This window comes from Talpa occidentalis, unplaced genomic scaffold (genome assembly GCF_014898055.3).
Source record: "Talpa occidentalis isolate TD23 unplaced genomic scaffold, MPIMG_talOcc4v2.1 talOcc4.4, whole genome shotgun sequence".
NCBI lineage: Eukaryota > Metazoa > Chordata > Mammalia > Eulipotyphla > Talpidae > Talpa > Talpa occidentalis.
In genome coordinates this window covers 130,374,361-130,399,357 of record NW_023604295.1, presented here as the reverse complement: position 1 = coordinate 130,399,357, position 24,997 = coordinate 130,374,361, and the positions used below count along the sequence as shown (strand labels likewise).

Here is a 24,997-nt window from a genome sequence, read left to right as displayed (position 1 = left end):
AATAAGATGGCAGATGAGGAATCAGTCCTCTTGGTCTTTGGAGATCTGTTTAAAAAATGATGGAGACAAAGGAAGAATAATTACATGCATGGCAGCAGGGGTGATTAAGGTGGTGCCATCTGTCACAGCAGACCCCTGATCTAAGGTGGGGGAAGGTGTTTCAGAGCGGTCAGCGGTGTCAGAGTCAGCCATCTGCAACTCATCTGGGAGGGCTGGGGAGGACATGCTTGAGGAGGAGCAGGAGGACTGCTTGCCCTGAGAGGAGTCTGTAGTGAGAGCGCCTGTGGTGGTGCCCTCGATAAGGCACTTGGGAGCGAGGAGAGGGGGTTTATATACACAGAGGGAAGGGGGCAGGAGTCTGTGCGGGTGTGAAGGCCACAAGTCAGCAGGTGGAGGTAGGGACAGTGATGCTGGGCTGGAGCCACCATCTGGTGAAAAAGTGGTTCGACTAAAAGGTACCACAGAAGGAAGGCACGAAGAAGAGGCTTCTGCTGTGGTTTGACTGTGTGTCTGTGAAGCATTTACCTCCGGCACATTGGCAGTTAAGTTCTGGTTTCCAAGCTGAGTTTGAGGAGAAAATAAGAAGAGAATGTAAATGATTCAATTAATAAAACAGCTCTTGTTGCAATGTGGCAGAGAAAGCAAAGCACCAGTTTTATTTGCAAGCACTTTAAGGAAATGCATTGAGAAGGTGAAGTGCCAAACACACAGAAAAAGCATGAAAACATGAAGAAAATGAATGCAGTAAGTGTATTTGGGGGGAAAAAAAACAGTTTTCACACAGTACTGTGTTGTAATTTTGGTTGAGGCTTGAGAGCACCAGCATAACGAAGACTTTCCCTCTGAAGTTTTAGTTTTCGTACTTGTGGCAGTGAAAAGATATCAGGTTGTCTGATATCGCACATCAGAATTAGTTTTCCCTTTTCTAGAAAAATCTTGTAGTATAATTCTCCTTACTGTCTAGCTCCAGAAAATATTCCAAAAATATAAATTAGTTTGCCTCATTTTTTTTTTTTATGACTCATGAATCTAAGGATTCATGAGTAAATCTAAGGATTCTGGGTAAAAGAAAAGACAACTAAGTGGAAATGGAATTTTTTTGCCTTTATGCTCACTGAATCTGTTCTTTGAGTTCATTACAAAATACTGAAAGAATTGCATTTGAAAATAGCCTAGCAGTGTAATAGTGTGAAAAGGAAGTGAAAAGGAAAACCAGCCACTGATGATAGTGAGAATGTACCCTAGCTGGTTAGAACTACTATAGGCTTTAAATCTTAGGAGAAAGGAGAAAGAAACTGAAAGAGAAAGGAAAGGTTTAATACCTCCAAGGCTGTATAACCCACAGAGGAAACAAAAGGAGAATGGAACGATCTCATACCTCCATTCAAGACATGGTGGGGGGGTGTCTGTATAGGAGGAGAGTGGAGGGCTCGCTAAAGGTTTCATAGCTATTGGTGCTAATGTTGACGATTTCTTCACACATGTCAGAGAAGATGATGATGTGTCAACCTTGACAGAATGGACACAACTTGGAAGCAAATTTTTTCTCCCTCCCCCCACTTTCAGAATAGAAGGTTCCTTTTCAGTGTTTGGTTTAGCGCCAGTTGTAAGAGAGATAGACTATTAATACAAGGGTGGGGAATAAATTAAAGCAAACTATATAAACTTAAAAAATCTAGCCTAGTAAAGATTTAAGTGGTACCATTTGGTGTTGTAGGCCAATCAATATTTTCATAGCATTTGATGTCATGCTGGCTATTGATCTCATAAAAAAATAATAATCTTTTCTCTCAGGCTTTTAACTGAGTAATTAAAAAAATCCACCATGTAAAAAAGGATCTCTAGGTCACATATATCTTTAAAATTTGATGAAAGTTATTGATCCTACCCTTAAGAAAAATGTAAAATTCATATATACATAAAATTCTGCATAAACTTTAGGGGTTCATAGATACACTAACTATATCCTTAATCTAATAGGTTAAGAAACCCCAACCCTGGGTAAAAGGACAAATTTTCTTACTTTATTTCTATAAAATAAGCTTTATTGTTGTTGCTTAAACATATCCATTTTAAATGATACATTTTTTATTGTATATGGTTTTAAGATCTCTAAATAATTGCCTGAAATCTTAGTTACCCAGAGCTTAAAATGTTTTAATAGGAACATATCCTTTTTAATAGCAATTTTTTATAATGTAGATTTTATTCTAAGTAAAGCTATAATATTATGAAAGTATAATAATTACAACTTACAGTGTTAGAATTTTGTTTTAAGTCTGAATGGAATTCATTCTAATGCAGTCTTGGATTGGTAATGTAAATGGAATTTCTCGTAATAATGCAGATTCACTCAGAAAGTTTCTATATAACACAAATCTTCTTTAAGTTTTGCTTATGCTAAGTGAAAATTCAGTTTAATAATTTATATATATATTATGCAAAAGGACTTCCATTCTCTGCTCAAAGGAATCTTTTTGTTCTTTATATTTAAGAATCTGACTGTATTCCTCCTAGAACTGGCTTCCCATATTCTTTAGACTTGAAACATTTCAAAACCTAAAGTATGTTCTCTTTAAAACCATCATTGTTATGGGTAATAAATCAGGTTGTTTGTATAGCATAGTGTCAGCATAGTGTCCAGGAATAATTTTTATCCATCAATTTGTTCTTATAAAGAGTCCCTCCACAAAATGAAACAATTTCACTTTTGATTTTCTATTACCACCTCCTGACATGCTCACAATTTTGAGTGTGTGTGTGTGTATATGTGTGTGTGTGTGCGTGCGCGCATAAGTAGGTAACAGATGAAATGCTTCTCGGTGACTCATACTAACTTTTAATTTCTATAGATAAGACTTGAAAATTTAAGTTTCTGGGGTACCCCCTCAAAAGCTTTGAAATGCCTTGCAATAAAAATGTAAATTGCCTCCTAGACTAGTTCAGGCTTTTTTTTATATGACCCTGATCTCTGCATTAGTGAAATACCATTTTAATCACAGGAAAAGAGGAAAATATACTATATGTGTTTCTGTGAGGAAAAACGTGAGAAGAGTAGGAGGAAGTGTGAAAAGGGAAGAAGGAAAGTATTTTCTCACATCTGGAATATCTTGAAGTGGTAAAAAACGAACTCAAAACAAGAAGAGTTTTGCCTATCTTAATGAATTTGGTAGCGGATAGGAAGACTGCAGAAAATCATCTTTGTTGGCTTGTGTCTCCCTCTCTCAAGACCGTGTAAGGCTAGAGTGCTTGAATAATGGTCAAGGGTCACCAACTTTTGTGAGTATAAGTTCCTTTTTACTTTCCCCAACTAAGGGAGCAAGGTGCTAGAAACACCAGCTGGTTGCTCACTGGTCTCCACAAAGGAAAGAGAGAGTACTTACACCACAACATACTTCATATTCTAGAAGAGAGCGCTTGGGTTATTCAAAATAATATTGAGTGTCTAGATCCAAATGAACTGAACTCAGAATATTAAGAAGAACCTCCAAATGAAAGAGGTCACTAATTATGGGCTGAACTCCTCAAGTAATTAAGGAGGGTGGAGACACACAGAGGGTGAGTATCAGCAGTGGAAAGAGTATATTGGTTAGGATGTTGGCATTGCAAACTCAAGTGACTACACAGAACCAGGATGCATATCCAGAATGTGAGAATCTGGTCTATGTTAGATAAGAGCCTGGAAGAGCACTAGTGGTTATGGTGATGGTGCATGGGTGAATGGGTGGTGGGAATTTTATGGAGACTACAACTTAGAGGAGAAAGCAAACATTGTACAAAATAAGCAATAATGTAAAATATATAAATAAATACATTTTTTTAAAGAGAGGGAATGTTGGGACCTAGTGGAAAGCAGAGGGCATGTTCCTCCTAAAACTGAGCAAAATAAAAAGGGGCTGAATGCTCATTGATTCAGATGTTGTAGAGGAGAGCCCAGGTGATTTCTAGATACCACGGATCACTTTTTAGAAAACATTTATACATGTGAGATGGAGAAATTGTGAAAAACCAGACCAACTGATAGCATAATAAACACAAAAAGAGGCTTTGGCATATTTACTCCCATGCTAACGGTACAGATGTGTGATCTGGGCTGGTACTGATGAGTCGAGATTGGTCTAAGAGCATACTCTGTATTCTACACTTTTCTATCATACCACATTGCTGACATTTACTCATTATTCTGTCTTCCTTAACATCCACCTCCTGACCTCATGGAGCAAAAGAGATGAGTTTCCTCCCTCTTCTCCATGACAGTGAGACAAATTCCCCTCTGGGTCTCCAACATAAGGGCAGCAGCAGCTGTGGAAGTGAGACTTTGGCAAATAATTGAGTACATTATTTCATTATAAAAGGGGCAAGTTTATTCTCCTGAAGCAAAAATTATAACACTAATAAATGCCAGAGAACATGTTTGGGGGTATAGCTTTTACTGTCTTTTCAAAGTTTCCAGCTTAGACTTTGACTTGTCTGATGTGGAGAAGAAGGTGACATTTTTAATGGCAGGATATCTGCTCCCACAATTACAGAGGGTGACATACCTTGTTTTGTGTTCTCTGTCTACATCATTCATAGGGGGGAAATTAAAACACACAGCTTATCAGATTATTACATATGAAGAGAATTAAAATTTCTAATAGTAGGCTATAGTTTTCTTCTTAAACTAACAAATTTTAAGAAAAACAGCAAAATGTGTAAGTGAAACCTCTAGAACATCAATGTTTCCTTTTCACCTCTCAGTGTAGAAAATGTTTATTTGTTAGATCCAATAATTTCTGGGGAAGATAATTTTTTATAACAGAGCATATACTTGGCTTATTCATAGTGTGTAGGTTACAGCTCTTGGCATTTACTAAGACTTTTTGCCAGAAGGCAGAACATAAGTTCTGCATATATAAGGTCACTATGATGAAAGCCAACTACAAGGAAAATGAGACAAAAAATGAAGTATATTACGGTAGACAAGATGTTGAAACAACCTAAATATAGATGAATGGATAAAAAAAAGTAGTACATGCATACAATGGAATGCTATTCATCCTTAAAAGGGAAGGAAATCCTATCATATGTGACAACTTGAATGAATTTTGAGGACGTTGTGCTAAGTGAAATAAACCAGTTAAAGAAGGACAATATTGCTTGTTTCTAGTTACATGAGGTATCTAAAATAGTCAAAATCATAGAGCTGGAGTATAGAATGGGGGTTGCCTAGTGTGGGGGTGAGGGTAAGGAGGAGCTGCAGTTCAAAAGGCATGAATTTCTGTGAAACATGATGATGAAGTTCTAGAGGACTCTTATACAGCATTGCACCTATATTAACAACATAGTATGACACATTTTAAAACATTTTAGAAGGATAGATCTCACATTAAATGTTCTCACTACAATTTTCCAAAATGTCCAAATTGCATAGCTTTATGTCATCTTTTAATATATCGTATAAAAGGCAATACAATGTCACCTTGGAACAAACTACTGGTTGAATGAAATAAACTTTTATTTACTGACTCAAAAAAAGAAATATTGTTAAAATCATAGATTTCCTTTTCCCAAACAAATGCATAACTTGGAAAAATAACAATAGCTACTGAGGTATTTTTGTGGGGGTATTTATTTTTGCATTACATGTAGCAGTTACTATGCCAAGCAACATCTTATTCAAACCTCACAACAATGCTGCAAGATGAATGCCAGCATTACCCCTATTTTATATGACAAAACTGAGGTTCAGGGAGGGGGAATAGTCAGTAACACCTTGTAAGAGCTGACTGTCTAACTTGATCTTCTCCTAGTCTCTCTTCAGCCTGGTTCAAGAAAGTCCTCCTTACTTCTATGAAGTCAGTAAGTTAGAGCACATCTGATACTTGCCCTGTCAACACAGATTTGCAGAGCTAGCCATCCTTTCTTGATACACTTTCCCCATTTGGCTTTGAGGGTGTCACATTTTTCTGGTTTTCTCTGTACCTTAGTCTTCTGTGGGAGTTCTTCATCTTACTGCTGGGGTACACTTGGGCCCAGTGCTTATACCTCTTTCCTTTATGCTTTAGCCCTAAGGATCTCATTCAGTCTCATGACTACAAAAACCACTCATGAGCTGGTGGCTTATATCTCCAACCTGAGCCTTCCATCTGAACTACAAACTCATACATGCAACTGTGTACTTGACCTCTCCGCATGGATGTCTAGCAGACATCCCAAATTGATCATGTCCCAAATTTTTAAACAAATCTGCTTTCCCCATAGTCGTCTACCCACAGTCATCCAGTCTCAGTTGACAGCAAATTCCATCCTTTCCAGTTGCAAAGACTTAAAACCTTGGAGTCTTTCTCTGACGTCCCACATGCAATCTGTCAGGAAGTTCTGTTTACTCTATTTTCAAAGTACATTCAGAATCTGACTTTTTACCACCTCCACTGCTTCAACCCTGCTTTATGCCACCATAATTTCTCACTTAAATTGTTGCAATAGTTACCTAACCAACTTGCTCACTCTTCTTCTTGCCCTATGATATTTGTTCTCAACCAAATAGTCAGAATGATTTTGCTATGATATAAGACAAGCAATAATAGTGGGGCCTTCAAAATCCCCCAGTGACTTCCATTTTAATTGAGAATAAAATGGAAATCCTTGCATGACTTGCAGGGAATTCTATCATCTCTTCTAGGATATGTTTTGTACATCTTTAATAGTACAACTGCAGGAAATAGTATTATATAAATTGCTTAGGAGTGTTTTTAATATTCCTACTGCTGTTGTTGCTGACAGTATTATATATTTCATGAATGGCTACCAACTATTCATTGTTTGCTTTGTTCTAAGTACTTTGCATCTATTCTCTCCCTAGTCCTACTAAAACCTATGGATTGATACTAATCAACAGTCTCATTTCCTTGTTCAGATTTACAGGGAGGTTGAGGTGGTTGCCTCATCACATAGCCAGTGATGGAACATGGATTGGAATTTAGTTTTTCCTTAAAGCTTATGCTCTTAAGCATACCTCATTTTGTGGAGAAATCAAGGAGAAGAACATGCTTCTCTTCTAAACATATTAGCAATATCAGCAGAATGGTACTTTGAAAGAATTTTACATGTAGGGAAATAAAGATTTACTCCCTAACATTCTGGTTATCAAAGGCTGATTAATATACTTTCTGAAGTGATGCATTTGAAAAGCTAGAAATTCAAGGTTTAGTAAAAATGAATATTGCAAAGGGGTAAATACTGCTTGAATTAAGTAAATGTTTCTTTCCAAAGTGAATTATAATTAACATTTTAAGATATCACATACATGTAAATAAAGTAGATTTAGGTACCTAAAGGTCAGGCATGAGAAATACATATTTTTTTAATTTAAAAGTCTTTTAAATTAAAGTGTTAGAATAAAAGTCTAAGGTGGTTTACAGAGTCATAAGTGATAATAGACCACGAATGATTTCTAATAAATATCTCTAAGGAAAAGAGTTTTAGAAACAACTTCTGGATAAAAGATGTGAATATTTCTAAAATTAAAGACATCTAGAAATATACTGGTTAATTTAGTAGGATTTGAAATAGGAAGAAGGTTTCTTTCTCCTTTCCCTTTCAACTTGAAAACTAATGAAGCATTGGGTTATATAAGAAGCGCACACCAAAGGCATTAGGGTCCCCCCAGTACACCTGTAAGAAGAGATTGGAAAGTATAAAGTACCGCCTGGCTGTCTGAGGACTGAGAGGCCACAGCAACTGCAGGTTTTTGTTTCTCTTGCTGAAGAGGTATCTTTGTAGTCTCAGGAGGAAGCTCATGTAGCTGTTTGTGGCTTTCAGTATCGTGTCCTGAAAGAGGAGCTATCTGAATGGAAAGGGATGCTGTGTGTATCTCAGGCACTGGGTTAGGGGGTGGTAAGCAAGGTTTTTTGAGATATGATGGTACTTCAACAGGTTTGGAAAACTGTGGGGGATTAAAAGGAACACTACTTCCTAAGTCCTGGTTCTGGATTAGTTTTAATGTAGAAATTCTCCGTGTTTGAGAATCTTGCACGTAGTCTTCTTGCAGGAATGGGGTACTCATGTCAGCATTTGGTGAGGGACCTGTGCTGGAAGTTGCAGGCAGTGAATTAGTAATTTTTTGTGTATATGACACAGTTGTGTTAGATTCTTCAGAATATACAATTGTCTGATTAGCGTCTTCATTAGAACACATAATTCCCTGTAAAGATTTCCTGTTAGTAGAGTCCTCTATACAGGAGGGAATTTGTATGTTAGTCACTAGTTGGTCTAAAATGTCACCCTTTGGATGACTGGTTATCAAAGGGCTACTCAAACTCTCTTTTCTGGAGGGTGGAAGGGGTGCCTGAATTGCCAAAAGTATCCAGAGAAAGAAATGATGTTGAAGGAAAAACAGAGAGAAAGTCAAAATTAGTCATTAAAGAAACCAGTGTCAACTCTACCCCTAAAGAAAGCAGAATAAAGTCATGTCTTTTCCTGATGCTAACAATTTGCTGACTAGATTGAAAGATCATATTACTCCATGTTACTATAATTCATTTTAATTTATTATCAATAATTGCCCTCTGAGGGAAAATAACTTTTATAGAGAATATAAAGTTTGTCTCCATTGACATTTTGGGAAATTATGTTAAAAGTGTACATATGTTCTCCAAACCTTGAGGCATACGTTACACACACATACACACACACACACACACACACGGTGTTTATTTAGTCATATTTTTTCAATAATATTTTACTTATTTCTCCAACATAGAGTTCCTTTATTTAATATAATGAACAACTGCATAACTCATATTTATTGAATAAATAATGCATTGCTGACTTCATAACTTTGAAATCCAAAGCAACAGCTGACAGTTTTTTAAGAATTAGAGACTACCCAAATCATGTCAGAAACTGACCTACTTTTATGAACCAGTTCAGAAAAACCTCCCAAAACCTGTTTTAATTTATTGAACATTTCTTGAAACATTTCTTCCATATTATAACTACACAAGTGTGGTGAGCAATGCAAATACAAAAGCAACAACATATTTAAAATAAATGACACCATAAATTGCATCTTTTTAGAAAATAGGTTCTAAAGCAATGGTGTAATAACCATGGTTTAAAATAACACAGTATACAGGTGTAGAATTACCTGAGGTGGCGATTTTTTTTCTTGTAGGTTTGGTCGAACGCTTCTAAAACCTTTTGCTGCAAGAGAGGAATATGTAGCATCTCCATTCAGTGTCTCTTGATTTCGATCATTGTAAGATCTCCAAGCTTTTATTAAGGGGAAACAAATTGGATACAAAAATATCTACATTCATTTGTAACTTTTTATATTAACTCTATTTTCATTTCAAAAAAGTTTTCTTTATGGAATCGAATAGAAAATCCAGAAATAAACCCACAGATTTATGGTCAACTAATCTTTGACAAAGGAGCAAAGACTATGCATTGGAGCAAAGAAAGTTTGTTCAATAAATGGTGCTGGGAAAACTGGGTCGCTACATGCAAAAGAATGAAGCTTGACCACTACCTCACACCATATACAAAAATCAACTCAAAATGGATTAAAGAACTAGACATAAGACCTGAAACCATAAAATACATAGAAGGAAACATAGGCGAAACACTACGTGATTTGCATATCAAAGACATCTTTACAGACACATCACCCAAAGCAGTGATAGTGAAGGCAAAGATCAACAGCTGGGACTACATCAAATTAAAGAGCTTCTGCACAGCAAAAGAGACAATAACAAAAACAAAGAGAAACCCCACCAACTGGGAGAAAATTTTTGCACCCAACACTAATGATAAAGGACTGATCACAAAAATCTGCAAAGAGCTGATGAGACTCAACAACAACAAAGAAAATAATCCAGTCAAAAAATGGACAGAGGAACTAAAAGAAACTTCTCTGAAGAGGAAATGCGAATGGCCAACAGGCATATGAAAAAATGTTCAACATCACTTGCAATCAGGGAAATGCAAATCAAAACTACCATGAGATACCATCTTACACCAGTGAGAATGGCACATATTAAAAAAACTAGCAACAACAAATGTTGGCGAGGTTGTGGAGAAAAAGGAACTCTTCTGCACTGTTGGTGGGAGTGCAAACTGGTCCAACCACTATGGAGAGCTGTGTGGAGATTTCTGGACCTACTAAACATAGAGCTTCCACAGGATCCAGCAATTCCACTCCTAGGTATTTACCCAAAGAACACAGAAACATCAATTCCAAAGAACACCTGCACCCCTATGTTTATAGCAGCACTGTTTACAATAGCTAAGCTTTGGAAACAGCCCAAATGCCCAAAAATAGATGACTGGATCAAGAAGATGTGGTACATATATACCATGGAATATTACTCAGCATTCAAAAAAGATAAACACATGCAATTTGCAGCAACATGGATGACGCTGGAAGGGATCATGCTCAGTGAAATAAGCCAAAAAGAAAAAGAAAAATACCGGATGGTCTCACTCATAGCAGGGATCTAGAAAACTTAAATAAGGGACCAGGAAAATGAATAACTATAAGAAAGTGAAAATCAAAATCAACAAAAACTATGAACCAGAGACACTTTTTGGGGTGGGGGCGGGAGGGGAGGGATTGGGGTCAGAATGGGGGGATTGCAATTGTATGGGGAATATAAAAATAAAATTTATTAATTAAAAAAAAAAAGTTTTCTTTCCAAATATTTAATTCAATTTAATATGCCATTGCATATTGCATATTATGCAATTTAAGTTTACTGTGAGGGCAACAATGTGGTTATGAATATCCAAAAAAAAAGACTTACAATGAATGTAATGATTATTCAGAATAACATTTCTGTACCTGAGTCTGGTGACTGAGAATCACGCCCTAAAAGAAAAAAAAATGTTGATATTAATAGTAAGTTAAAAGAGTGAACAATATAGTAAAAATCATTTGTCAAAAGCCACATGCATTTTCTTTTTGCAAACATAACCTGGGTAAGTTGGAAAATTCTAGGTAAGTGAAATATACTAATGGGTGGTTTGTGTATTTATTTTTACTTCACTTGGAATATCTGTTATGAAATATCTATGACGTATAGTTGACACATATATATCAAACACTGATTCTTCACCTCAATAAATTACAACCATGTAATTTTAATCTTATTCGCCCAAACTGGTTATATGAATTTCTAAAGATCAAATTAAAGTATCAAGAGGAATCTAGTTTGGAAACAATGACGGCTTCTCTTAGCATAAGTCAAACCATTAGTTTTTAAGCTTTTAACTTCCTGGACAGACTGATAATCTTTAATGTCTATGTTAAATAGAATTTTTTTTTGCAATTTGCATTTTTTTTTTACTTTGTGTAAGAATAAATGTGTCTACCATATTATACAATATTTTCAAATGATTCTCACGATGTTGTGTTTTATTATTGTCATTTATATTCAAATATGAAAGAGTTGTAACAATATGTTCATTGTCTTGTCTTGCAGCTAGGAACTGTGAAAACAAATTTCAGTACCAATAAATTGTTTCTGGAAATACAGTTGGAAAGTGTTGCAGTGACATATTTGCTATTAGTTTTATTGGAATTATTCAGTTAAGACTCTTCTGTAACTTATGCACACTCCAGATAATCAATATGTATTGCTTGGTTCTGTTCTACCACACGGTCAATTTCACCTATTGATAGAATCATTAAATCTTGACTTTGGAAAGGATCTTAGGGGTCATTCAGCCTAATCTGCTGTCCAGGTCTTGGATTCCTTCTTTGTGTTCCCAGGGACTGCTAAGGAATTACTCTTATTTCAATGACTATAGTAACACGAATGTTATATATAAGAAAGATTCTTCATTTTCCTTTATAACGCTAAAGGAATATTTAATTTGATATCTGGACAAATGATTTTAGAATGATGAAAATGAGTTGAGAAATGCAAGCATATATTTTTAGTAAATTATTTGATAGCTTTTGCAAATCAAAAAAGACATATAATTGTGAATCAGCATCGAGTATATTAGAATGACTCTAGCACAGGTTAGTCAAAAAATACTAATAAATCTTCCACCACAATGAGATAATTGCTAATTTACTATGGATTTTACCTCCATTGCATTAAAAATCAGAGTAATAAAATGTGTACCATAAAATAAAAATAAATTTGAAAAATTATACATGAGATGTTTACTAGACTCTAATTTTAGGATCTGATGGAAGTAGAAATGATTGAAACTCTGAATACCTTAAATGATGATGAAGGCTTTATAAGGAAAAGTCAAAAAATTTAATAATATAGAGCAATCACTAGAATTCTGCAATGGGGCACTCAAGGCAAGAGATTTAATAACCACTTGGGTGCCACATATTATTTGTGAACAAGGAACAAATTTTGGGACTTGGAAAATGGCAATGAAAAGAGAAGCAGCATTAATAATAATTATTATATTTATAGTATAAAAAATTGCTTGAGTAAAGTTTATTTCACTCTTGATTTGATAATACAAAAGTTCACAAGGCAGGATGTATGGATCTGTACTTCAGTGGATGCCACAGAAGCCTGATGCTTGGAGGTGAGAGAGGTGTAGATGAGGAAGAGGAGTGTATATTGAGTAAATCTGAATGACACTTGAAATAAGCATCCTCTAAGTGACAGTTTGCAGAGGGCCACTTCTGTTTCCCCGTACTGTTGAGACTGGAGATTACGGAGACTTAAGTGGGATAAATATTAAATAAGAGAATCAGAGGACAGTGGCTCTAGTTTTGACTAGGTGCTTACCCTTTCCCCATACTGGGCTCAGGGATTTTCAAAAGAAAATGTACTTTGTGCAATAGGAAATAGGAGCTCTCAGTAATGATGAGCCCTATAGAAAAGTGCTGCATCACATGGTGGACACAAATGCATAGAATTAAGAGAGGGATTAAAATTCCAGGATGAACACAAGTTTTACTGAAACTTTTGTGAACAATTAAAGTCTAGTTTTAAATGGATGGCCTCTTAAGAGTATACCATTTTGATTTCTTTACAATAAATCCAATTATAGACATTTAAAACATATAATCCTGATTTGCTATTTTATGATGGCTCTTCAGAGGCACTGAAAGATAAATACCTTCCCACATGAATACTGTTCACTGCAGCCCTACTTGTATTTTATCAGTGCCAGGAAAACTTAGGAAAGGTAGAACAAGTGTGTTTCAGAGAAGGTAACAGAGAAAGCATAAAAATCCTGCACCCATGTCAAATAAAGAGAAAACAAGTTAAAAAAAAAAAAAGACTTGGCAGTAGTGAGGAGAAAATGGCATTGCATTATCATTCTTCATGATTCTTGTCAACAAACAGAGCTAAACTTGAGAGATCAGTGCCCTTAAATTCCAGTGTTCTTTAGTAGGCAGTCATTGCTTCTTTAAAAACTTAAGAATAAGCACATGGGACAGATTTATAATTCCCTTGGTTGTGTATATAAATAGGGTCTTTGAGAATGAAGAACACAAACAGCTCTCCATTAGTATGGCAGAAAGTGGAGGATGTCTGTCAGAGAGATTGTCCTGTCCTTGCTGGCTTGGTGTTGAAGATTGGACCAGATGCCCTCAAATGTCCTTTCCAACTTCATAACTCTGATATTGTGATTTTAAAGAAGTTGTGTTGGGCCTCCCCGGTGGTGCAGTGGTTGAGCGCTGGGTTGCGAATCTGCCCGCAGCCTCTGCAGCGCCGGTTCGATCCCCGGCTGCTCCCCGGCCACCGGAGGAGGGTTCCACATGGCGCGCAGACCTCTCCTGCCCCCCGCTGCTCCTCTCAGCAGTGTACTTCGGTCCTTCTGTCTGCTCTGCTCCCCGCTCTGGCTCTGGTGAATTCTCTCACCCTCCTGCGCTTCTGACAGTACCCAGTGCATGTATAAATAAATAAAAATAAATCTTTGAAAAAAAATTAAAAAAAAATAAAGTAGTTATGTTTGTGGAGTTGACTACAACATAATCTCTATTCTAGTTTTATTTAAATTCCTTTTAAGTGATGTACACACTATATTGACATTTTGAACTATACTTTTCGTGGAAATCATGATTTTAATTCTTACAACTCCTTTCTTTAGAGGGTTCAAGTGCTTCATGTGAATTAATTTTAACATTAATTAAATTCAAGTCAACTAATTGGATGCCTACCGTGTTTTGAAGTACTACCAGTTTTTCCATTAATTTTCTTCATTTACCCTCATTTAGTCCTGTTAAATCTGGCTTGTTTAGGGAATGATTAAATTCTCAGAGAGGCAGGAGAATATCAGACAAATTCTTTATCTTTTAAGAAAGGAAACTGAGGTACAAACAGACAGATGAGTCTTCTTAAGGGTGTGAATGGGCAGGAGGCATCGGCTGGCCCCATCTGTGGCACAGCGATCTGGTCACCTCAGTACACACACCCTTATCAATGCAACCTTGACTGCCAAGTGTTTTGGTAAAATAAAATATACTTTGAAAGGGTTATTGAGGGTTGGTAGTCATTGTTTTCTTTCTAGTGTAGGTTTAAAGCATTAGTGTCTGCTATGAAGTTTGTGTGGGATTTTACTTCTTATAATACTTTTTTTTAAATTTATCTATCTATCTATCTATCTATCTATCTATCTATCTATCTATCTATCTATCTATCTATCTATCTATCTATCTATCTATCTATCTATCTATCTATACAAGCACTGGGTACAGTCAGAAGCGCGGGAGGGTGAGAGAATTCACCAGAGCCAGAGCGGGAAACAGAGCAGGCAAACTGATGAAATACACTGCTGAGGGGAGCAGCAGGCGCGGCAGGAGAGGTTTGCACGCCATGTGGGACCCTCGCCAGTGGCCGGGGATCGAACCAGTGCTGCAGAGGCTGCAGGCAGCTTTGCAGCCCAGCGCTCAACTGCTGCACCACCAGGGGAGGCCTGGATTTTACTTCTTATAAAAGGAAAAGTGAAAGACTGATGTAGGGGACAAATCATTGATAACTATTAGTATGTTGATTTTCTAATCTGAGAGAAGAGAGAGGGAAGCTTGGAATTCTTTGTGGAGGTGGTCTTTTAGCAAAGGCTGCTTTATTTTAATAATATCTAGTGCAATAAATATTTATTAATTCCCTTTTGATTTACACAGATACTGTGTCAAGTAAATCTTTGTGAGGCTACCATATAATGTGATTGGGCAAAAATAAATTGATTTCTTTCTTTAAAATGAAATCAAAACTTCTTTGAAAAAGGGATTATATTCTATGTGTCTAATTAATGCAAAGATATCTATTTTTTTTTAGAAAAATTTAACAGTTAAGTCCAAAATTCAGGGGACTTCTTTCTCTGGAAATCTTACTCTTAGCAATAAAAAATTTTAAATGGTCCAGAGCCATTACATAATCTTATTCCCAAAGATTACTCATATCTCATAAGTATTAAGGCTTTCCATTAAGCTAAGTGACTTGAACTTGCTGATATCCTAGTTGTGCCTCTACAAAATGGCTATCTCTAGTTCAAGCTAATATTGTTCCCATGGGGGTTGATTTCATAAATAGTGATTGCTGTTGTTTAGCAACCACATTCTCTTGCCTGTGCATCAATGGTCCACATCTGGGCAGTCTGACTAGAATTTACTTGACTGAAATGTTCATGATATTCATAGCACAGACATTCCAATTATTAGATGTTCCTGGATTTTACTTATTTCGTTACTTCTCTCCATCCCATATCCCTAAGATATTCAATGTAAAAGCACATTTGTAGTTTTTCTGATATTTTTTCATATTGATCAATACCATTTTTTTCTGATATTTGTTCATGTTCATCCATACTGGTAAACACATACAAATACATATACATGTACAAATACATATACATGTATATAAAATTTTTGACCCACATGAAATCATACTAAACACATCTCAGTGCAACTTGCATTTTTAGAAACATACCACTGTACCATCTGGTACCATATGTCTATTTACTTAGACACTGAAAACCATTTGTGGATTGGGGGTGATGGGCAGGGATGGGATTCTCTATATGGAAGTTTGTTTCTTTCCTTAACAAAAGTGGGTAGTTCAGTATTAAGTAGCTTTAAAGATAAGAACATCTTGAATATTTAATTAACTACTAAGTGTATGTATGTAAGACACTGATATGTACAACACAAATTTAAATTATTTCAACACTCCATCTTTTTCCTACTTCTGCCTCCAAATCCATGAATATTATGAATAAAAATAAGAAACCCCAAACCAAACAGCCAACAATCAAACCAACCAGCAGTCACCCAGAGATCTGGGTACATTTCTCAGGGTGTAGAGATTTTGGAGTCGTTGGGGTACTTGGTACTTACACATGTCCCTCCAAGTATAGACTCGGCCTACACTACAGACTCAGGGAAATCATGACAGACATTTATTATAAGGTGACCTGCCTTGGTGGACGCTGAAATAGCATACTCCCAATTAGCTTCTGCAAGTTAATTTTCATTAACCACGATCTCTCTCTTCTCTCTCTCTCTCTCTCTCTCTCTCTCTCTGTGTGTGTAGGTTCTTTACAGATTGGACTAGGGGAAGATTTAAGATTTCTCTCAAAACTAACATTTTATTATCAATTTGCCTCTTTTGATGAAGAGGCAAATTAATAAAGATTCCATTTCCTGCCAACACAAATTTTTGACCATACTCCCAACAATTTTTAGGTTGAAACAACTAAAGTACCTAAGAGTTATCTTAACTAAACATTATATTGCTTTAGCTCATGAGATCCCAAAACAAATAATTATTAACACTTGCAGTTACTCAACACATTTTTGGCAAGGATATTATTGTTTTTAATTAGATTTTTAAAATGTTTTCTACAAGATATCAGTTTCCTTTGGATTTCATTTTTAGAACAATAGTCAGAAGGACTAGAAGCTATTCTTGAAATGAGAAAAATAAGAACCTTGGGGTATTAGGAAAATATTTACAGCCACTTTAATCATCTAAACAAGATAATTCTGGAAAGAGAGAAAGGTCAGATAAAGCCATTCAAATGCAACATTCTGTGAGTCAGTGATATTATACCTGCAGCCAATAGGTTTGGAGAACTTTGAACTCTCTTCACAGATGTTAATGTGACAGACATGGCAGCACGTTTGCGAGCACACCCACCGCTATCTGGAAGCAAAAAAATGATATAGCAGAGGCCACAGCAGAGGAGAAAGCACATGCAGTATCATGCATCTTAAGTGAATCATGCCAGACATCCATGAGAAAGATGAACAGTCAGAGTCAGTAACCATGGAATGCCTCTGCAAATTTCATACCCACCCCAAGTAAAATAAACCAATAAACAAAAGCAAAAGGAAAAACCAGGAGTCTAGGAACTCTATGCCAATGCTTTAAGGGAGAAACAAATTTTGTACTTAACATTTTTTGGTTTTTCTTTCATGACAGAGCATGTGTAGAATTCAACTTTGTTTATACCATTTAAATTCAATTCACATTAAATTTATAAGCAGTCTTACCAGTTTTTAGAGTTATAGATAGCCTATATTTCATGATTAAAAGCTATGATATAATATAATGTGCTTTTGTATCCATCATTCATGTTTTACTGTATTCTAGCTATTCGGACTCCTGAAGATAGTTTGAAGCATTAATTGATATACATATGATACATTTGATATATAGGATTCATTAAAAAATCATTGTGGAAATTAAATGTCTTCCTATAATTATTAATTTTATAAATAGTGTAATTGAAATAAAATATTGATATATATGATGTTGAAGTGACCATGTTTTAAAAAATTATGTTGTTCTTGTGCTTTTGTATATGTCAATCTATACATTTGCACTTAAACACATCACTATGGAAAGCAAAACAAGTAAAAATGCATCAGTTATTTTAATATGCTATCAAGAGTTCAGAGTAATAAGACTTCTAAAATTGGAAGGTTAATGTTCTATTTATGAACAAATTCCAATTCCATTCCACATTCCTTTGTCATATGGCATGTGCAATAAATAGTTTTGCTCCATCCCCTGGAACCAAGACAACTTTAATTTTTTGAAAGTTACAACAAGAAAGAAAAAAAAAACAACAATATGATGCCATAATCATTATATATTGCCATATGCTATTGTTTTTTTTCTTTTTCATTATTTCTGAAGGAAAATCATCCACTTTGAATGGAATTGAGGAAATTTTAGAATGCTTGGAAATATTATTTTAATTCATTTTTTATAAAATCACAGGTAGTAAGATCAGTAGACCTTAAAATTAGTAGAACGATTCTCAAATCAGAAACATCATTTCTTGGGTGTATGTTTAAAATAATAATTTCCCAATGCAGTTAATAATTAAAATGGAAAAATGACTTGTAACAACATTGAAAGTCAAATAAATCAAAGGCTAAAATTCAAAGACCAAACATAGAAAGACAAGTGGTAGAAACATACAACTGAAGAAATCCTCAAAAGAGGTACAACGGGATTTTGGCAAATTGCAAACTGTAAATAGCTACAAAGGACGTGTGTTCCTGATCCAATGAGGTAATGCTGTTGAACATGTGGCAGTGAACAGCTACCAATGGGCTAAAATGGGTTGTGTAGTCAAGAGTATTAAAGCGAAAACTGATGGTTTCTTAAGAGATTTTCTTTTAATTCTGAATTTCCAAAAACTAGCGGAGATTAAAAGGGAAATATCTCAGAACAAGGAAATCCAGGGTCATATGGATTAAACCCATGGTTCCCAAACTGTGCTGAAATACCCTGGGTTACCCTTGTGGATTCACAAGAGTAGGCAGGGGAAACTTTACATTTACAGTGATACTATGCAGACATAGCACGAACTTTAGACCTATTTCAGCATAATAGATTGCATGCTATTTTCCCTTTAGATGATGCCATATTTTTGAAAAGTTGGATTTTTGGTGCTTGCTATGATGAAAAACAAGTACCCTGTGGAAATCATTTTGGACTAGTTAATGACAGTGGAAATGTACAATTTAATAAGAGAATGTTTGCAGTGTTCAACATACGTGTACCATTAGTAAATAATTGTGATTATAACAAAATAAAATTCATGTGCACTTTGTCAAATTGCTTCTGAGTTGATGGGACATAGTACTTATTTAGTTGTTTGCACCTGAATGGCTACTTAATAAAATAAAGAAGAAAATAGTTTTTTTTTTTTTTTAAACTGAAGAATGTGGTAAATATGACAGAGCTATCTTGGCACTGTAAACCAAGAAAGTGAGAATCTCTAGGTAAAACTACTGCCAAGCAGCTCTAAGACCTAGATAAAATAAATGGAGACTCTGACTTCATTAACAGTTTAATAAAGAGCTTAGTTCGAAAAGTTATTTGTGAAATTGTAGGACTAGAGAAATATGTTGTATTCTCTTTCTATTTACTGATGTGTTGATACTTCGATATTCTTCAAGGTATATTTAGGATGTCAAAACAAGGATTTTGTCTTGCATACTTTACATCATACCAGAGGATCTTAATTCTACTCTTGCCTAACACTCATTAAAGACCTGTAGCCTTGCTAAGTCACTTTCACAAGCTACAAAATTCTTGGAAGCTGTTTCTATTGCTGGAAAATTGCATATCGTGAATTACTTAATATCCTCTCTTTTCTTTCATCAATAGATAAAATTTTCTTTAGAAAACAATGGATCACAAATATTTAGATACAATTTTTTACTTCAATTTTTAGATACTGCTATAACTTCCTGCAGGAATATTTATGTATTTAAAGGTATTATGTTTTTATAGTGACATTATAGTATGACTTTGCAATTTTAAACAAAGCATTCTAGTCACATGCATAATTTTGAATGTCATATATCACATGCATATATATGTGCATAAATTCATCCATGTAAGCAAAATAACTATGCAAATTCTCATTCTATACAAAGCCAAGCTACTACTTAATAACGAGAAGATGCTTTGAGTATTGTATTTATGCTGCCACAAGTACCCAGCGACCTAACAAATTTACCAATTTCCATTTACCTGCTTTGCTGTTAGGGATAAGAAGATGAACTACTAAATGCATTACACATGAAAATGGCATATTTATTATAATCCCATATTATGCCTCTGTCATAATCAGGTTATAATAAATAGGAAAATTAGCATTCCACAAAAATGAAGGATATTGGGAAACTATGTTCATCCTATCTGTGAGAAAAGAGCTTAGAACACTCAGTAAATACAACATCCTCATGTGAACATGCTGTGGAACGACTGCAGTTTTACAGCATGATTTATCCTAGCTCAGCTCTGGGCTCTCCATTCTATCTGCTTTTTTGCAGTCTCTTTTGCCTAATACGATTTGTCCTTTGGAAATTTGGAAATTTCCACATCTAAATGGAAATTTCCACATCTCCAAATTGTCCAAATGCTTTTACTTGGTTCATTTGTGGGGTTACAATTTCTCTTGCAAGCCGCCCTTGGATCTGTGGATGTCTCTAGCAGCCTCTTCTTGCCTGCATCCTCCGAGACCAGGGGACCAAGCTTTCTCCGCGGTCATTAGAGCAGGTCTCTGCTGGGGCAGCCACTGACTGAGGCGCAGAGCAACATGCCTCTACACTCAATTTAGGGATTATTTATTAGTTCCCACCAGTGGTTGTTAATTGTCCCTCTAGGCACTCTGATAACAACAAGAGACAGCAAAACCTTAAACTATCTTGATGTCAGCAAATATTTTGAACCATCTTTTCTCCTTCGCCATGAGGTGACTGGCTAAAACAATCACTCGGTGGATAGGAAATGGTATTTTTGAAACATAAATCATAGCATTTCAGTGAGAAAGTTGCCTTCCAGAATGATGACTATATAAAAATTCCAGAGGGAAAAAGGTAAAAAGAAAAGCTAAAATATTTGTACTATGGAAAAAATTCCTGTGCACACAGCATGTATTACCAACACTTTCACAATTAATCTATTCACACAGAGCTCAGAGGCATCAGTGTTGTTAAGCTATTTGGAGACAACTGTTCTCACATCAAAAATACAATGTGTATTACTTCATATGTGTCTAATGATTAATTAAATTGATTTCCTATGAAATTTTGACACTCTAACTGCAGTTAACAGAAAGAAATTTTAGGATGGGGAACTCTACATATTTTCTGTTAAAGCAATTTTGAATTTAGCTTATTCAAAGTGGGGGAGTCCAAAGTATGGATGCAAATGACATACTCCCTAAGATTTGCTCCCTAAGATTTGCAGGAGTTAATTCCAAAACACAAGTACAGAAAAAGTAGGTAAAACAGAAAATTCTACTTCTGATAGCTATAATAGTGGAAACAAAGACAAAACATCAAGAAATAGGTTTAGATTGTCTATCTCATCAGAAACTCAAAATCACAGTTAAGATCCACAGAGTGTCAAACTAATGATTCAGGGCGAATATAATTTTAGAGAGCAGGTCTAACGAATTTAAGACTAATGGAGACAGCGTACCTGTATTCATTTTGACCTTGGAGGGTTTGTTATTAAAGTCTTCAATATTCCTGTAGAAAAAAAATGATGCATTAATTTGTTCACTAGCATGTAGGACAAAATATCATGAACATGCATTTTGTTTTGTTTTGGGGGGAATCTGTGCATTAACATCACATTATCATTAATCTTATTTAAATCAGGATTTTATAAGGTGGGCAGAATTCATTACTCCTTTCAAGTAATTTCTATTATGGGTCCCATGCTCACAAATATAAACATACATTTGTGTTTAATAGGGGCCATTAATAGATAAAAATGGAGAATAGTTTTTATTATTAAAAATTAAATTTCTTTCACAAAAATTTATACTAACAGTATCTATTCTCTGAGCCTGAAAATATCATTGGTTGTTAAGTGTCTTCTTATAGAAATTTAAATGGTATCCTGGTGCTTTGAAATCATGACCTTATATTATCCAACTTGTTATAGTAATTTATTTTACTTGAAATCATGACCTTATATGATTCCATTTATTATATTCAATCTATTACTGTGTGAATTTATTACTAAGAAATAGTTAATATATTTAGCATATATTTTGAGCAGTCAAAGATGAGATTCATCTCTTTTTTTAAAGAGGCAAGAAATAAATTATTATGATATTTATTTCTGTTTTACTATTAGATTCTGTGGTTTTTCTTAATGAAGTGTTTGAGTATAATTGTGATTAATTCATTAGAAATGCTTGGTGGAGTGGTACTTATTTTAGGAAGCAGTTTTTAATATTGTGTATTATTTTATAACATGTGAGATGACTTCATTCTTTCCCTGGTATATTCCTTTTATTTAGTTTTAGAGTTTCTTATTTATCCATATCCTAAGACCAAAAGGTAAGGACATGCTCACACAGGAAGAAAACCTTCCTACAGCAAGTGGTCCCAGAGAGAGATGTTTAACCTCTGCCCCTTTGTCTTTGCTACTGGGTAGGGCTCAGTGATAGATAAACATGAACTTCACCAATACAACACATTCGATTTTCTATGAATATAAGCATGCTAATGTAATTTTTAAAAATGCATTTATATTTTATGGATGACTAGGGATAAAGTTTAAATGAAATGATCTGTCAAGAAAGACTTTATATAAATACATCTTTCTCCAGTCTCTGAAAAGGGCACTGATGAGCCTCCTGGCTTTCTTGTCTGTGTTTTCCAGGCTTCTTGCCCTCTCTTTCTTTCTGACAAGTTCTTCTGTCCTGATAGGCTCTGCTTTATTCATCATCCATCACTTTCTTTCAATATGGCCATCAAAGTTTACCTCTTCAGGAGACCTGGTTTTGTTCACTGCTGTTGTGAAATTCTAACAAAATAAAAATGTGGACACCAGCTAAATATGATACTTATCTTCTCTCTAGGGAGAGGTAATGATGAAATTTTTAAAAGCACATATTTAAATGATATAAGATATAATTATGCACCCAGAGAAGGACTTTACCATTTTCATGTCTAGAGTGAATTACTAATACCTTGGTACTCAATAAATATGAAACCAATGAACACATAGAACAGATATAATCACAGTTCTGACATCCATATTCACCCCAATTTATTTTTTAGAGCTATAAATTGAAAACAATATAGACATTAGCCCTGACAGGTAGTGCTTTTGTATCTCCTATTGTGTCCAGGGCTATTTTCTTGCCTATCCACCATGGGAGGATGTTGCAGTGTTGGAGAGGTAGGGCCAGAAAATGCTTAGCCCTGCCATGGCTGGGTCCTGGCAGAGTTCCTCATAAGGTCACAGTGAATTTTACAGTCCAATTCCACAGGCCAGTTGACTTTAACAACTGATGGAGAGAAACTGTATGATTCTACCTTTTGAGTTTCAGTGCATACAAAGAGGCACATTTTCATTCTTTTTTTTTTTTTTTTCTTTTCTTGTGGGATACACAGAAAAGCATGACACATTACTAAGAACTCCACTTGGTAGCCTTACATTGCCTGTACTGAAGAAATACCAGTGAGGCCAGGCAAGAAGGCAGCGGTCAGCACAGAAAGCGCCCGCAAATGTTGCTTATTTTAATCTCTCAGTAGCAAAACGCCTAATATGTTAACCTTAAATGGACAAAGTAAATGGAAAAGAAAAGCCTCAAGGGATGTCTGTGACCGAGCCTGAAGCCACTTCTAAAACAAGATGGGATAAACAGTCTCCAGAAATAAGGACCATTTTCCGAATTCTACTCTATCACTCGTTTTCAGAAGACTCTACGTTTAGAAGTCCATGAAAATGTTTCACATCTGAAAAGTGAATGACAAAGATATTGTTTGGGCTGGAACAATCCTGAGCAATAAAGAAAACATGAAACAGAAAGTTCACTTTCAGAACATAAAACCTGCTAATATAAAATTATAATGCTCTCCCATCAAGGTAGAGAACTAATTATCAACATTTGTTTGAATTCAATGCAGATATTTACAAACTATCTGACACTTAAAAAGTAAAATAGGATTAAAAGGAACAGAGAAAGGTGCCATAAATCCTTGAGTTTTTCCACCATTAAAGTGATGTATTTGGCTGCCTATAAATGTAATTTGTGAAGACTTTAAACTTCACATTATTTATTAGATGTCAAAATGTGAAAAGACTAACTTCCTAATCAGACATGACGTTTTTTCCAAGTTGTTAAAAGAGGCGCTTCTGTAACTGAGCTCCCGAGAAAAACCTGAAACTGAAAGGCTTCTTGGGTGATTAATAAAAATGCAGGATTCTATTTCCATTATTTGTACTAAAGCCATTAGCAAATCCATGACTGAAAACTCTCTTTAGACAATTTAAACTAAAGCGAATCTAATCTCTTTTGTTCTGCTCTAAAAAAGTGTCTTTGATTGTACTTACATAACAAGCACAGATTATTCTGGAAAGCATCAAATTCCTAGAGTGTTTGCGTGCTCTGCTAGAAGAGACTGCATTTCAAGTATTCGCTTAAATCAGAATTGAAACAGGAACAAGACTAGGGAAACTGACCATAGAATGCAGCCTGCTTAAAACTCAGCAGATGATCCACAGAGTAAAAACTCTCTGCAGTGGAGTGGCAAAGTGATTTTCAACAGGTGATGGCGGGGTGGGGGGGGGGTTAGTTACTTAAGTTCAGGTCTTGCCAAAGTTTGATAAAAAAAGGAAACTTTTATATGCATTCTAATTTGTGTATGGCAATGGATTAATTTTCTGAGGGGCCAGAGAAGCCTTTGTTCCCAGTATGGTGATAGATTGCATTGGGCGTTCATGCATGGGCAAAAACATGACTTTATATCTATAATCTTTTGAATAGTTTTGATTAGTAGACATTCCACTTTTTCTTATGGATCAGAGAAGTCTTTCTTCCCCAAATGTAATAGTGATAGATTGGGTAATTTAACTTTTGAATGAGAGTCCTGAAAAGGTGTTTGTTCACACATAGGCACTGATGTGGCTTGGTGCCATGATCTTGAAATTCCACTTGAATTCTTTTGACTACCAGGCATCCCATTCTGAAGAGGAGCAGAGGCAAAAAACTTTGCTCAATTTTAATCAAGAATTTTCTGTAAGTCATTTTA

General features: G+C 35.4%; 1 protein-coding gene across 1 annotated transcript in view; it reads right to left on the bottom strand.

Moving 5' to 3' along the window:
• SORBS2 (sorbin and SH3 domain containing 2) overlaps nt 1-24,997 on the bottom strand; it is a 143,745-nt gene that overhangs the window by 72,973 nt on the left and 45,775 nt on the right. Inside the window, exons 3-6 of the mRNA XM_054701028.1 lie at nt 21,423-21,472; nt 17,022-17,114; nt 10,826-10,852; nt 9,131-9,255 (exon numbers count right to left, since the gene is read on the bottom strand). Of these exons, the coding sequence (XP_054557003.1) occupies nt 9,131-9,255; nt 10,826-10,852; nt 17,022-17,114; nt 21,423-21,472 (295 nt within the window). The remainder of the gene's footprint in view (nt 1-9,130; nt 9,256-10,825; nt 10,853-17,021; nt 17,115-21,422; nt 21,473-24,997) is intronic.